The sequence below is a fragment of the Chionomys nivalis genome, chromosome 14, assembly GCF_950005125.1.
Source record: "Chionomys nivalis chromosome 14, mChiNiv1.1, whole genome shotgun sequence".
Classification (NCBI taxonomy): Eukaryota; Metazoa; Chordata; class Mammalia; order Rodentia; family Cricetidae; genus Chionomys; species Chionomys nivalis.
Window position 1 is genome coordinate 60,104,116 of NC_080099.1, and position 12,844 is coordinate 60,116,959.

Here is a 12,844-nt window from a genome sequence, read left to right on the forward strand (position 1 = left end):
AGGGGGGGGAGCTATTTTCAGAGTATAGACTAACTTGACTGTTTGAAACATCTACCCCAGAGTTACACAGTAATTATACAGTTTTAAATCCAGGTAGATTTAGGTTCATCTAAAGATGGTGTGTCAGAGTAGAAGGTGGTAGTCCAGCTTGTTTATATAAGCCCCGTGGAAGCATAAGTAGAAATATCCACATATTACTTGCAATAATCCATTTTTTTATATTGTGCTTTTTTGTGAGGTAATTGTTTTTTGACTGATGGTTTTTTTCTGCGTTGTTTTAATTCCTGTTCTTGATAATGATGAGGGCCTTTGTATTGGGATCCATTCCTTCTCTTTGATTGTAAGGGACTTCGTTCTTTTCACCCCAGACTGTGGCTTTAGAAACTAACACAAACTGATGCAGAGAATCAGATTAAAATAGGAAATGCCACCTTGTAGCATTTCAAGCCTGTTCTTATTTTATGTGTGTGTTTGTGTAGTGCATACATTTGTACATCTCTGTGCATGTGTGTGCCAGTACATGAACATGCATGGACTTGCAGCAGTCAGAGGTCAGAATTGGGTGTCTTCTTCAATCACTCTCTACCGTATTTTTAAGACAAGGTCTCATGGTATCCCTGGAACTCTCTGGTTCACTTGTGGTTGGCCAGTGAGCCCAGACACTCCTGCCTCTCCTTCCACAGCATGGAGATCATGGGCACACACCACTACACTGCCCGTTTGTATAGACTCTGGGGTGCAGAGCAGGTCCTCGTGCTTCTGCACCAAGCACTTCATAGCCGGAGCCATCTCCCTAGCCCAGTTCTTTTTTTTTTTTTTCTTTTTCGAGACAGGGTTTCTCCGTAGCTTTTGATTCCTGTCCTGGAACTAGCTCTTGTAGACCAGGCTGACCTCAAACTCACAGAGATCCGCCTGCCTCTGCCTCCCGAGTGCTGGGATTAAAGGCGTGCGCCACCACCGCCCGGCTCCAGTTCTTATTTTTAAAATTATGTTTAAGATTGGTACAAATTTCAAAGTTGGTAATAAGAAAATGAATTTTTAAATCCTCAAGTAATTAGTGAATTTTTAAATCCTCAAGTAATTAGTGAAAAATAATCGTGCCATCTTTTATAATAAAAATATAATTTGAATCCCAGTGAGAGATTTGATTGACAACGATTTTTAAAGGTTTTCCAGTAAACCATTAGGCAAAACATGAGGTTGGGGGAAGTGTGAGTGGGCACAAATTTGTACTTTGTTTGGCAGGGTAAAGAATTAAAATGTACTTGCCCTTTGGCCCAGCAAATTTTCATTTAGGCATTTTCCACCAGTGTCCTGGGATTAAATACTCAAAACCTTCAGTGACATCACTGTGGCTCCAAAAGACTGGAATAAGTCTGGACGCCCACCCGGAGGAAGCTGTTTAAATGGGTGATGGCGTGTGTGGGGTTAGTTAGACTCTGTGCCGCTCCAACAAAGAACAAGATGGTTTGAACGCCGCGATGAGCTGTCCACACTGAATGCTGCTTGTTGTTTGGCGTTAGGCAAATAGCTGGGCTGTGTCAGACACTCTTGGACTCGGGGAAGGATGTGAGTAAATGAACTCCCAGCGCTGGTGGAAGTAGACACGTGTGTGCAAGACCGTTAGTTGCTGCTGCTGTGTGTATCTTATCTCGGGCAGTCCTTTTACTCCAGTCCTAGACAGGCCTTAACCTGGTGTATATGTGGGTAAAAAACAAGGATGCTTTGCTAGGGAGAGCTTGATCATAAGCACAGATTGCTGCCCAGCCTTTTTTATTTACTGGGAGGTGGCATTGGTTTGTTGTTTCAATTGGGAATGGCTCATTTCTTTCATCACCTGTGGAAATGGCCCAGCCGTTCAAAGGTTCAGATATTTGAGCTATTTAAAAGACATCGCTGAGTCAGCTGTAACTGTACACGTCTGAATCTCAGTATCAGGAAGGCAGGGGCAGGAGGTCCAGGAGACGAAGGTCATCTTCTAGAATGCAAATTGGTGACCAGCCTAGGATGCGTGAGATCTTGTCTTAAAAATTAATCAGTTAATTAATTAACCAACCGAAAAGCATTTCTGCACGGTGGTCTCAAGCCTGTCCACCTTAACTCTGGCAGTCTGTCTCTGAAAGAGGCGAGAGGAGAAGAGTTAAAACTATTCACTGTTTCTGAGCACCTGCTTCTTTCTGCCAGTATGGCGTCCTCACGAAGAACACAGCATCTCGACATTTAGGGCTCTCTTTGCTTAGCCTTGGCTCAGGCTAGCCTTCGGCTGTGCTTGTATTATAGCCCGTTCCTGGCACTCCTCCATCCTTCTCTGTTCTATCCTCCTGGGGTGGTCTCTGCTGTTTCTGCTGTTCCCACAGTGGGCGTGGAAGACGTCAGGAGGATGCTGTCCAGGTGAGTTATGTCCCATGAGGAACCCTGCAAACCTCTGCTCTAACCTCGTGTACCTCTGTGCTGACAAGATGGCAAGCAGTAAGAGCATTGCTGTAAAAACAGAGTATTTACCCCTGGTCACGCTCACTGCCACAGTGATGAGGACCCCTGGAGTCTGTTCCTCACTGGACGCAGAATGAATTCCTGCTGATGGTTGCCACACTTAACTTCCAGCCCATAGCGCATTTGACAAACTTGTACTCTCCTCCCTCCCTCTCCCTGCTACAGCTCAGCACTGTTGCCCCCTCTTAATCAGTAAGTTTTGTTTCTCTTTTTTATGTCCGGCACAACCTTCCCCTGGAAGGAAAGAAGTGTTGTTGTAAAACAGTCCCTTGGTATTAGGAGGGTGCTATATTTTAGATGTCAAGGGAAGGGCTTGGGGCCTCTCGATTGTGCTCAATATAGTATGCATTATGAAGTTCATCCAGCATTTCTGCCTTGAGGGACATGTGAAAAAAAATGACTATTTTCTAAATGACAGTACTAGTCAACATGTTAATTATGAAATGGAGTTTTAGGACAGCACATGGACTAAGGCATGAGTCCTTGGCTTCTAAACATCGCCTTAGAGTCATTTAAACTCTCACCAACGAGCATGTCATTGGTGTGGGATTAGCTCCTGGGAGTTCCAGGGTACCACAGATGGGCCAGGTCTCACAATGGAGATGTTTTATGAGATCATCAAAGCGGCTGAAAGACAATGCAGTTCCCTCTGTCTCCAAGAACAGAGCTTGACAGTAACATCTCAGAACAGATGTTTCCACAGCCTCCACATGTTTTTATTTGGTGGCACAAAAGACTGTGTTATTCATGAAATGGTCTGTTAAAGAATTAGTTCCCCTGTGTGGGGGTCGTGGGAATATGTGTTATATAAATTGATTTTACTTTTGGCAGGAAACCGGCCCTTAACTCATCCAGTCTGCAAGGTTGGGCTCTAACAAGTTCCAATTTTAAGGCCACAGAGTGACAGAGGATGTAGATCAATGACATAGCCTAGCATCTTCCCTAGAGTGTGTCAGGCTAACTAGTCCGACACCATCATATCATTTATAAAACAGTAGAAGCCAAGTAAAAACTACACAAGTCTGGCTGTCTAAAGCACGGGCAGAGGTGGGAGCATCCTGCGGCTGGCTTTATGTCATCGTCCCAGGACAAGTTCACCCATTTCGAGGCAAACTGCCATTCCGAGATGTTGGCAGCGTAGTACACGTTACAGGCTCTCCCGAGACCTTGGTGTGACTATTCAGTGATGTAGAATTAGAGGGTTGGCCATTTTCATTGTGATAATCTTGTTTTGTGACTTACCCTGGTCTGTACTTTCTACCCTGTCTATCAGGACAGGCGTCGGCCGACCTAAGGGTCACCTCTGACCTGTCATCTGCTGTCAAGTGTGGTCTGATGAGATCCCAGCTGCTCTCTTTCAATGTAAAGTTTCTATGACTGCTTTTGCACTCTCTCGCCAGAGCCCCCTTAGCTAGTGAAACCTAAAATATTTACAGAAAAGTGTACCAACCCTGCAGTAGAAGTCACATACATGCTATGACTCAGCCCATGAAGAAAACACATGATTCTGACACTCAGGTGACTGACGCAAAAGGGTCACAGGGCCAGCCTAGACGTATCTCAAAAATGACATTGAAGAAGAAAAGAAGGTATGTCAGGTTTTAGTAATCTAGATTTGGAAGTCATCCGGAAACTGTAAGAACTATACATAATTGGTGTTAGATAGCCTATCACAGGAGAGTAGTTAGAATATAGAGAGACAAGCATGAAAATCAGAATGTTACAGTGAGATCTGAAAGGCATTCTAAAATGAAAGCAGTCTTTTTCTGATGTATAGAATGTTCAGATGATAAAAGCTGAGTAGCATTTGGCTGCTGCTGTATTTGTTTCTTATCCCTCACCTGTGAGTGTTGGGTCTCAGAACTCCACACGTGTGCATTTTTGACCTTCCTAAACAATGAGCTGACAAGCACAGGCAAGGCTCTGATGCTTAAATGCTAAATTATACTTGAGAAGATCAATCATACAAAATCGTAGGCACCATAGAAGAATGACTCCAGAGTGCCCGAAGAACAAGAGCCGTGGTGGAGAGAAATGGATGGGAGGAAGTTGTATGAAAACCGAGAGCTAGATGTGTGGCTCGCAGAGGAGCTCATGCCTGGCGTGCACACACACGGATCCAGTTCCCAAAACCTTCAGGAAGGAAGAAAGGACCGAGGACAGTGTTCTACAGAGAGCACTCGCCTAGCACAGGACCTGGCATTAATTCCCAGAAACACAAGCACACAAGCCTTATACAAAACACAGTGTCGGGTATCATGGTAAGCAGGGAGGGAGGGAGAGAGGGAGAAGGAAGGAAGGAAGGAGGGAAGGAAGGAAGGAAGGAAGGAAGGAAGGAAGGAAGGAAGGAAGGAAGGAAGGAAATACTAATTGTAAGCCTTGTTATTTCATGAACAGAATATGGTCTACTCTGTCAAGATATAAAACATATATTGGATTTAAGAGATTTAGTGCAAGCACTAGGGAGATGGCTCAATTGGTGAAGTGCTTAAAGGACCTGAATTCAATCCCAGAACCCACATGAAAAGACTGGATAAAATGGGTTGTGCTTATAATCCCAGTGCTGGGAGGCAGAGACAAGGGCTTGCTGGAAGCCTGGTGAGCCCAAGCCCCAGGTTACTACGAAAATTCCTGTGTCAAATAAGGTAGGGGGCACCAGAAGAAACCTGAGGTTGTCTTCTGGCACACATACACACACACACACACACACACACACACATACACACCATCAACATGTATCACAAAAGGAACAGGAAATAACTTAGATTTTATTCAGTCCGTCTGCTGACTTAAACCAAATCTACTGTTAAAATTGATTTCACCTTTTCCTTTTCGTTTTTTGTTAGTGTGGCTACTAGAAAAATACACGTAACTCAGTTTGAGCAGCTGCTAGCCACTTGGTGAGTGTTTAGGATGCATACAAGTCCCACCTCAACTTAGGAAAAGCTTCCTAAAACACTGACCACAAATTAAACTCTAATGATAGACTGGAGCAGGTGACATTTCAGACTTTCATGAAACTGTTTCTTGATAGATAGCTTGAATCACCTTCAGCTTCCAAATCTGTAATTTCTTATTCATATAATAAATTACAAAACATAAATCACCACGGCATGTAGTTGAGAATGTTGGCAAGTACCTGAAATCTCTGTCAGATATTCTCTAGATCACAGGCAAGTGAATATATGTATATATATATATATGTATATGTGTGTGTGTGTGTGTGTGTGTGTGTGTGTGTGTGTGTGTGTGTGTGTGTTCTAACTCCCCCGACAGCTGCTTTGGTCCCGTCACTCATCTCGTAACACAGAGAGATTGTCTATCTCAGCTGGAGTGTATCAAATCTATTTCTTGGCTAGGCTGGCTCCTGAAAAGTAATATTTGAGCTTGTCTAGAACATCCAAGGGATGTGTTTTAAGTAGGCCTCTCTCCTTTATAGCTTTTGAACTAATTCCCTCCACATCAGAGCCATTGATCCCACTACGTCTTCACTGTCTCTCTGCCTTTCCACCAAGACCTTTGGTATCTTTCCCAACCTAAAGGTGGATGAGCAGGCGTTGGGTTCCCCCTTGCATATCTCCTGAGTCCTTCCTCCTGCCTGACTTCTCATATGCACTGGCAGTATCACAGCGGTGGCAGAATCTAAGACTAAATCTCTTCCCATTTCGTGCCCATGTCCCTGACCTTGCCTTGTGCTCTCTGGCTTCCCTTTAATTCTCAGCCAGGAACCTCCAGTGTTGATTTCATGCTGCTCAGCAGGCACACCGCACTGTGCGTCCTCAGTGGGCACTTGACATCTTCTCTCTTTAAACCTCTGTTGCTTCCCTCCACCTCGCTTTCAGCTGATACCTTCTCTCCAACTCTAACTGGAAACCTTGAATCAGGAAAGGGAGCTAAGTCCAGGTCACACTGCTGCCTCTGCTGTAGCTGAAGGTGGGTTGCCCGTGGCCTGTCTGGGGGACTCCTCCGTCTGGTGTCAGATGCTGTCTCTGAGCTACACCCAAGCCCTGATTTTATTCTATCCTAAATACTAACTTCAAAAGATTTGCTCTGCCATGGGACAGGGCCTCAGTTTTAGAAAGTAATATCAATAGTTATTAAAACAAAATAGCAAGAAAGTTTAGTGCTGAAAACAAACTGAGTCACTGTTTATAGCAGACTATGTTTTCCCTTGGAGGTCTAAAGACACGCAAGCATCCTTCCACTATAATTTTAGAGCCCTGATAATGAACCCTGAATCTGGTCAGAAAAAGATGAAATGCAATTTGTTCTCATTTTCACACTGATTTTTGAAAATTGTATAGATTCTAATTTAACCAAACCTTCAGGGGTGATCATCCTTTTTTAACATGGTAATGAATAGCAATCTACAACAGAGAAGAGCTGCCGTGAAGGAAGAGGATGTTGTCGCCACGGTGACAGCTGTCCAGCATAAACGTCTTACTTCTCTTCTGCTTGTCGTGTGTTTTAGGACAATTCAAGCTGCTGGAACAAGACCGGGACATAAAGGAGCCGGTGCAATATTTCAACAGCGTGGAGGAGGTGGCCAAAGCATTTCCTGAACGTGTGTACGTCATGGAGGAAATCACATTCAACGTGAAGGTAGCTCTGAAGAACCAGATGTTTACCCCTCACTGAGACGCTGTCACATTCAAGTGTGTGATATACGAGGTGTGCACATCTGTGCCTCCTAGAAACATTCCATCCTCAGTGGGTGAATGTTAGTGTCTGAAACGCTGCAGGTGGTAGAGACGACCCCACGCCTATCCACACACTGTATTTATCACCACAGTCTTTTATTCGCTCTTAAAATTGTCGATTTCAGAAGTAACATTGCTGTATCTATTTTTCTCATGCCTGAGACAAATATCAACAAAAAGCAATTTAAAGAAAGATGATTTCTTTTGGCTCACAGCTTTGAGGGGACAGTCCCATCAGTGAGGGGACACCATGGCAGCAGGAAGGAGTTCAAGGCCCTGGCCTCACTACATCACAGTCAGGATGCAGGCAGAGCAAAGAGTTCCCATGCTCAGCTCACTTTCTTCTTTTCCTTCAGTCTGGGATTCCAGCCCATGGATTAGCCTGTTAATCCAACCTAGAAACTCCCTCACAGACAAGCCTAGAATCTTGTCTCCTGTCATGTTCATAGTCAATACTGAGCATCACAATTCCTAAGCAAATAAAAGATGCTTTTATCTTGAACTTCATCCTCCAATCTCCAACAGCTGTTTCACCCGGGCCTCTGCTAAGTTGGGTTTTCCACTCTTAGAAGCAAAAGGCCTATGATGAACCAAATATCATCATTTCGTTTTTTAAAAAGAAATCAAGGAGGCACGAGAGAGCTCACAGGCACACGCCCAGTGCCAGCACTGAGGTCAGCACACATCCTGTCCATTCTCTGTGGACTGTCTCGGTGTACAGAGAATCCGAGACAGCCCAGTGCTGCCTGTTGTTCTCAAAGGGACAGTGCGCTTCCCATATATGGGCAAGCTCCTCTGACCAGACTGGCTAGGGGAGCAGGGCCCTCGCATGGGTTCCAACTGTACTGTTCACACGCCTGCTTCATTTTGTCATCGACACCCACAGTCACCCTCAAACACCTTCAGGTGTCTATGTTGAAAGGATTTCCTGTTTACCCTCTTTTACATAGGAAGTCAACTAAGTCGGATTCTATGAGCAGGTCAAATGTTAGGAGTCAGCGTACCTGTTTCTTAGAACAACAGGCTACATGAGGTATTGACCCAAGACGATATCCGTGCCTCTGGGTTAGTCGCCCCACCTACACTCCTCAGGAAACACAGGACCCAAACATGTGCCCATGACGATGGCAAAGGCACGCCATTCTTCCCCGCTTCTGAAGAACAGTCACTATGGTCTGCTTTCTGTAGATTTATTATTTGAGTTAGGGAGATTTTATGCTATGTAAAATCTTCTACTGAATGTTTTACTTATATACAAAGGTCTGGTTTTTCCTCCAGTGCCCCAGTGTATAAGCCATCAGTAGAGCAAACCTTCATTTCCACGTGCATGAGAGCATATTCCTTGTTTTTAAACTTACTAAGTTCCATTAATTCATAAAATATTGAATCTAGGTTTTTGTTTTTGTTTTCTTTTGTTGTTTTTGGTTTTTCGAGACAGGGTTTCTCTGTGGTTTTGGAGCCTGTCCTGAAACTAGCTCTTGTAGACCAGGCTGGTCTCGAACCCTCAGAGATCCACCTGTCTCTGCCTCCCGAGTGCATGAATCTAGGTTTTTTAAGTCAAAACCTTCTTTTTAAAACTTTTATTTTAAAGTTAGCTAAATGAAAAAAATAAAAGTCAAGCTAATACTTTTAAATTCTTTTCTAAAAGTAATTTATCTCCTAACTGGTGACAAGTCAGGCATAAAATCTTTTGTGGCTTTTAAGATTAATATTCTATTTTTGGTTACATATTGCTCATGTAAAATTTTCTGAGACACGGTCTCATTGTGTAGCCCTAATTAGTCTAGAACTCACTATGTAGTTCAAGCTAGCCTTGAACTCACAGAGATCCTCCTGCCTGGGATTTAATGCATGCACCACCATACCCTGCCTCATGTACAATACAGGCTGGGGAGACGGCTAAGTCAGTAATATGCTTGCTGTGTAGACAGAACCTGAGTTTGATCCCCAGCATCCATATAAAAGCTTAACCTGGCCATGCATGCCAGTAATTTCAGTGCTGGAGAGGCAGGCAGGAGGATTTCTGCATTCGCTGGCCAGCCTGCCTAGTCACTGGGTAACTTCCATGTTCAGTGAGAGATCCTGGCTTAAACAATAAGGTACAGAGTGATAGAGAAAGATAATCAGTGTGGACCTCTTACACACACACACACACACTCATGTAAGTAAATACAAACATACACAACACAACAAAAAGATACGTATGTGTAATAGAGATGCCACTTACAAGTTTGAGGTCACAGATTACTTTAGGAAATATGAGCTCAGAACACCCAGAGATAAGTGGGTTTTGATTGAGTTCCAAGCTGTGTAGACATCGGTATTTGATAACTTAGAGAGTTGTTTAGTACTTACAGAGTTTTAAGAGCCATCAGTCACTGAAATGTTCACTTCTGTTCAAAGAACCATTGGTAGAAAAATTTTGGGAAATTTGTGTAATGAAGTGCAGAACTCCGTGTGCTTAGTGAATGTGTACCGGGGCAGGTGAATGAACTGGAACACTTGCAGGAATGTTGGGTGCTGCTGGCACTGAAGTCCAGCGCCGGGAAGCATGGCCTCTAACTAACAGTGCATGTGATATTGGTGTTGGGTGCAGACGTGGGCGGGACTGAATGCCATGTTTGGCCATTGCATCCCCTGGAGAAAGAACAAAATGAAAAATAGCACTATATAGGCTCAGATGGAAACTGTTTCCCAAGAGGTAGAATTTGGGGACAAGGTTGTTTTTCAATAAATTGAAACCTACATAGAAAAAAATGTCACCCTTTATTTTCCAATTCAAAAATGGCATAGGTACTAGGAAGATGGCTAGGTGGCTAAAGCACTTGCCAGAGTTCAAATCCCTAGAACCTCCCTCCATAAATGCCAGGAGGGCTTAGTAGTCCACCTGTGGTTCTAGCCTCAGAAGGCAGAGGCAGTTGATCCCTGGCAAGCTGATTATCAAGACTAGTCATATCAGTGCGTTCTGAAAGGTCCTGGCTCAATGAACAGGTAGAAGGATGGTCGTGGATGATTCTTAACATCAAACTCAGGCCTCCATATGCACATATGCGTTCATGTGTATGCTTGGATTCACGTACATGAAAATAGAAAAGGAATGGGATAAACTAGGCCAATTAGATACACTATTGAAATTGTTTGTAGTTATGAATTCATGAGCTGTCTTTATAATTGTCCAAAGACATGTATATTTACATACATAAATAAATATGCATTTTATAGAGTCCAAAATGGAAATGAATTGTAATAATTTGAAGTAATAATAAATTGACATAATAGCAACTCAGGGTTGGAAATATATCTCAGTAGTAGAGTCTTGCCTAGCATGTGTTAGACCCTAAGTTTACTCCTCAACACTGCAAACATAATAAATCATAAGAACAGCAGCCTTAGTTCTGTCTTCCGTCTAAGACTATAGTAAAATTTTAATTAAGTACAGTGGATAGTATCGTATCTATCTGCCCTTACTTAGAATGAAGTGTCGTTTCATTATATGTGCGATACTGGGTCTCAGATGCAGCCCCGGCCGGCCTCGAGCGCACAGCACTCCTCCCTCCCCGGCTGCCTGGAACTGCAGGTGTGCTGCCACACTCGCCAAGTGGTTCTCCTAGCCTAACATTAACAAGGAAAACTTGTCTTTAAAAGGTACCTTGGTACATTTCAAATCATTGACCTGATTGCCCCATCATTAGTAAACTGCACAAAATGAGTTCCTATGCAGTATTTAACTGGTTAACTGGCAAATGTATTTTGAACTCCTACTGTCTGTCCAGAACTGTTCTCAGTGAGTGTGCAGGTGCCCGTCTTCAGGGACACAGCCTAGTAGGAGAGGAAGACAATAAATAAACAAATATTTATCCTAACTCCAAGTGGAAATGTGGTATATAACTGTTCCACGGATTTCAAACTTGGAGAAAGGTTGAAGTTGGGGTGTACGTGTATAGCCCCTCACCTTTAGAGGATATTTGAAACCCTGAGTCTAGTTTCACTGACCTGCAATAACTGCTCTCATTGGCGGGCAACTTTGTTCCTGGGCACATTGGCAGAGTCTCTAGGTAACTTTGTCATGATCATGGGATGGAGGAAGTTCCTGGCCCCCAGTGTGTGGGGCCGGGGTGCTCCTGAGAGCACAGCAATGAAGAGATGTCCATTCCAAAACAGCATTAGGACCCAGCTAAGAAAACACAACCCAGAGAGCAGAGGGCTCAGGCCTGGGGGCCTGAGGCACCGTAGCATCCAGAAAGTAGGGTGAAGAGAAAGAACTGAGCTCCAAATGAGGTCAGTGCCAGAAGGGGACTTGCAATGTCCTCAAAGCCCCGTTTCCAGGACAAATGACAACTGAACCATACAAAACTTGACATGGTTGTGAATGCCTATCATCCCAGCTCAGGAGAGGTGGAGGCAGGATAATCAGAAGTTCAAGATTAAGCTCAGTTGAATAGTAGTTCAAGGTCAGCCTAGGCTACTTGAGACCCTGTCTTGAAAACAAAAGAACCAAAGTATTCTGTGTTTTTAGTACAGCGTTCCTCCACCTTCCTTCATCACATTTTCCCTTATCCTTCAGTTTTTGGTTTCCATGATGAAAATTTTTATTATTATTTGTAGTATATATGTGTGTGCACATACCCAAGGAGACCAGAAATGAGAGTCTAACCCTCAGGAGCCAGAGTTACAAGAGGTCGTAAGCTGGTAGTAGTGGGTTCTGAGAAGCAAGTCCAGGTTCTCTGGAAAGCACCAAGGGCTCCGAATGGCCAAGCCATCCATCTCTCTAGCCTCTCCGCTGTCTTTCAAAACAGCCACACCGGCTGCTAGACAGATGGCTCAGCAACTAAGAGTGCATACTGCTTCTGAGGAAGACCCAAATTCAGTTCTAATCAACCACACCCGGCAGCTCAGAGCTCCTGAACTCTCTAGCTCCAACGTCAAGTATCCTCTTCTGGCCTCTGTGGGCTTCTGCCTTCACACACACACACACACACACACACACACACACTGGCCTTTGTGGGCTTCTGCCTTCACACACACACAGACACACACACTGGCCTCTGTGGACTTCTACCTACACACACACACACAAACAGGCCTCTGTGGACTTCTGCCTTCACACACACATACACACACACACACACACACACCTAAAAATAAATAAATAAATCGGTTGGAGACATGACTCAAAGGTTAAGAGCACTGCCTGATCTTCTGGAGGTTCTGAGTTCAATTCCCAGCAACCACATGGTGACTCACAACCATCTGTAATGAGGTCTGGTGCCCTCTTCTGGTGTTCAGGCATATATGCAGGCAGAACACTATATACATAATGAATAAATAAATCTTAGAGAAAAAGAAGTTTCTATTTTAGCCAGGTGATAGTGGCACATGCCTTTAATCCCAACACTCGAGGGGCAGGCAGGTGTATCTCTGTGAGTTCGAGGTCAGCCTGGTCTACAGAGTGAGTTCCAGGACAGGCTCCAAAGCTACAGAGAGAAACCCTGTCTCAAAAAATAAATATATAGGAATGAAGGAAGGAACAAAGGAAGGAAGGAAAGAAAGACAGAGAAAAGAAAAAGAAAATCAGTCTTTTTTTAACCAGCTACATAACTGTTCAGCCCATGTGTCTCTCTTTAACTAAAGCCACCGTGACCTGAAGACCT

The 12,844-nt window shown here is 43.9% G+C and overlaps 1 protein-coding gene across 2 annotated transcripts in view; it reads left to right on the forward strand.

The window, feature by feature from the left end:
- Nucleotides 1-12,844, forward strand: part of Garem1 (GRB2 associated regulator of MAPK1 subtype 1) — a 177,187-nt gene that overhangs the window by 123,087 nt on the left and 41,256 nt on the right. For both annotated transcript variants that reach the window (XM_057788866.1, XM_057788867.1), the window contains exon 3: nucleotides 6,965-7,095. In XM_057788866.1, the coding sequence (XP_057644849.1) occupies nucleotides 6,965-7,095 (131 nt within the window). The remainder of the gene's footprint in view (nucleotides 1-6,964; nucleotides 7,096-12,844) is intronic.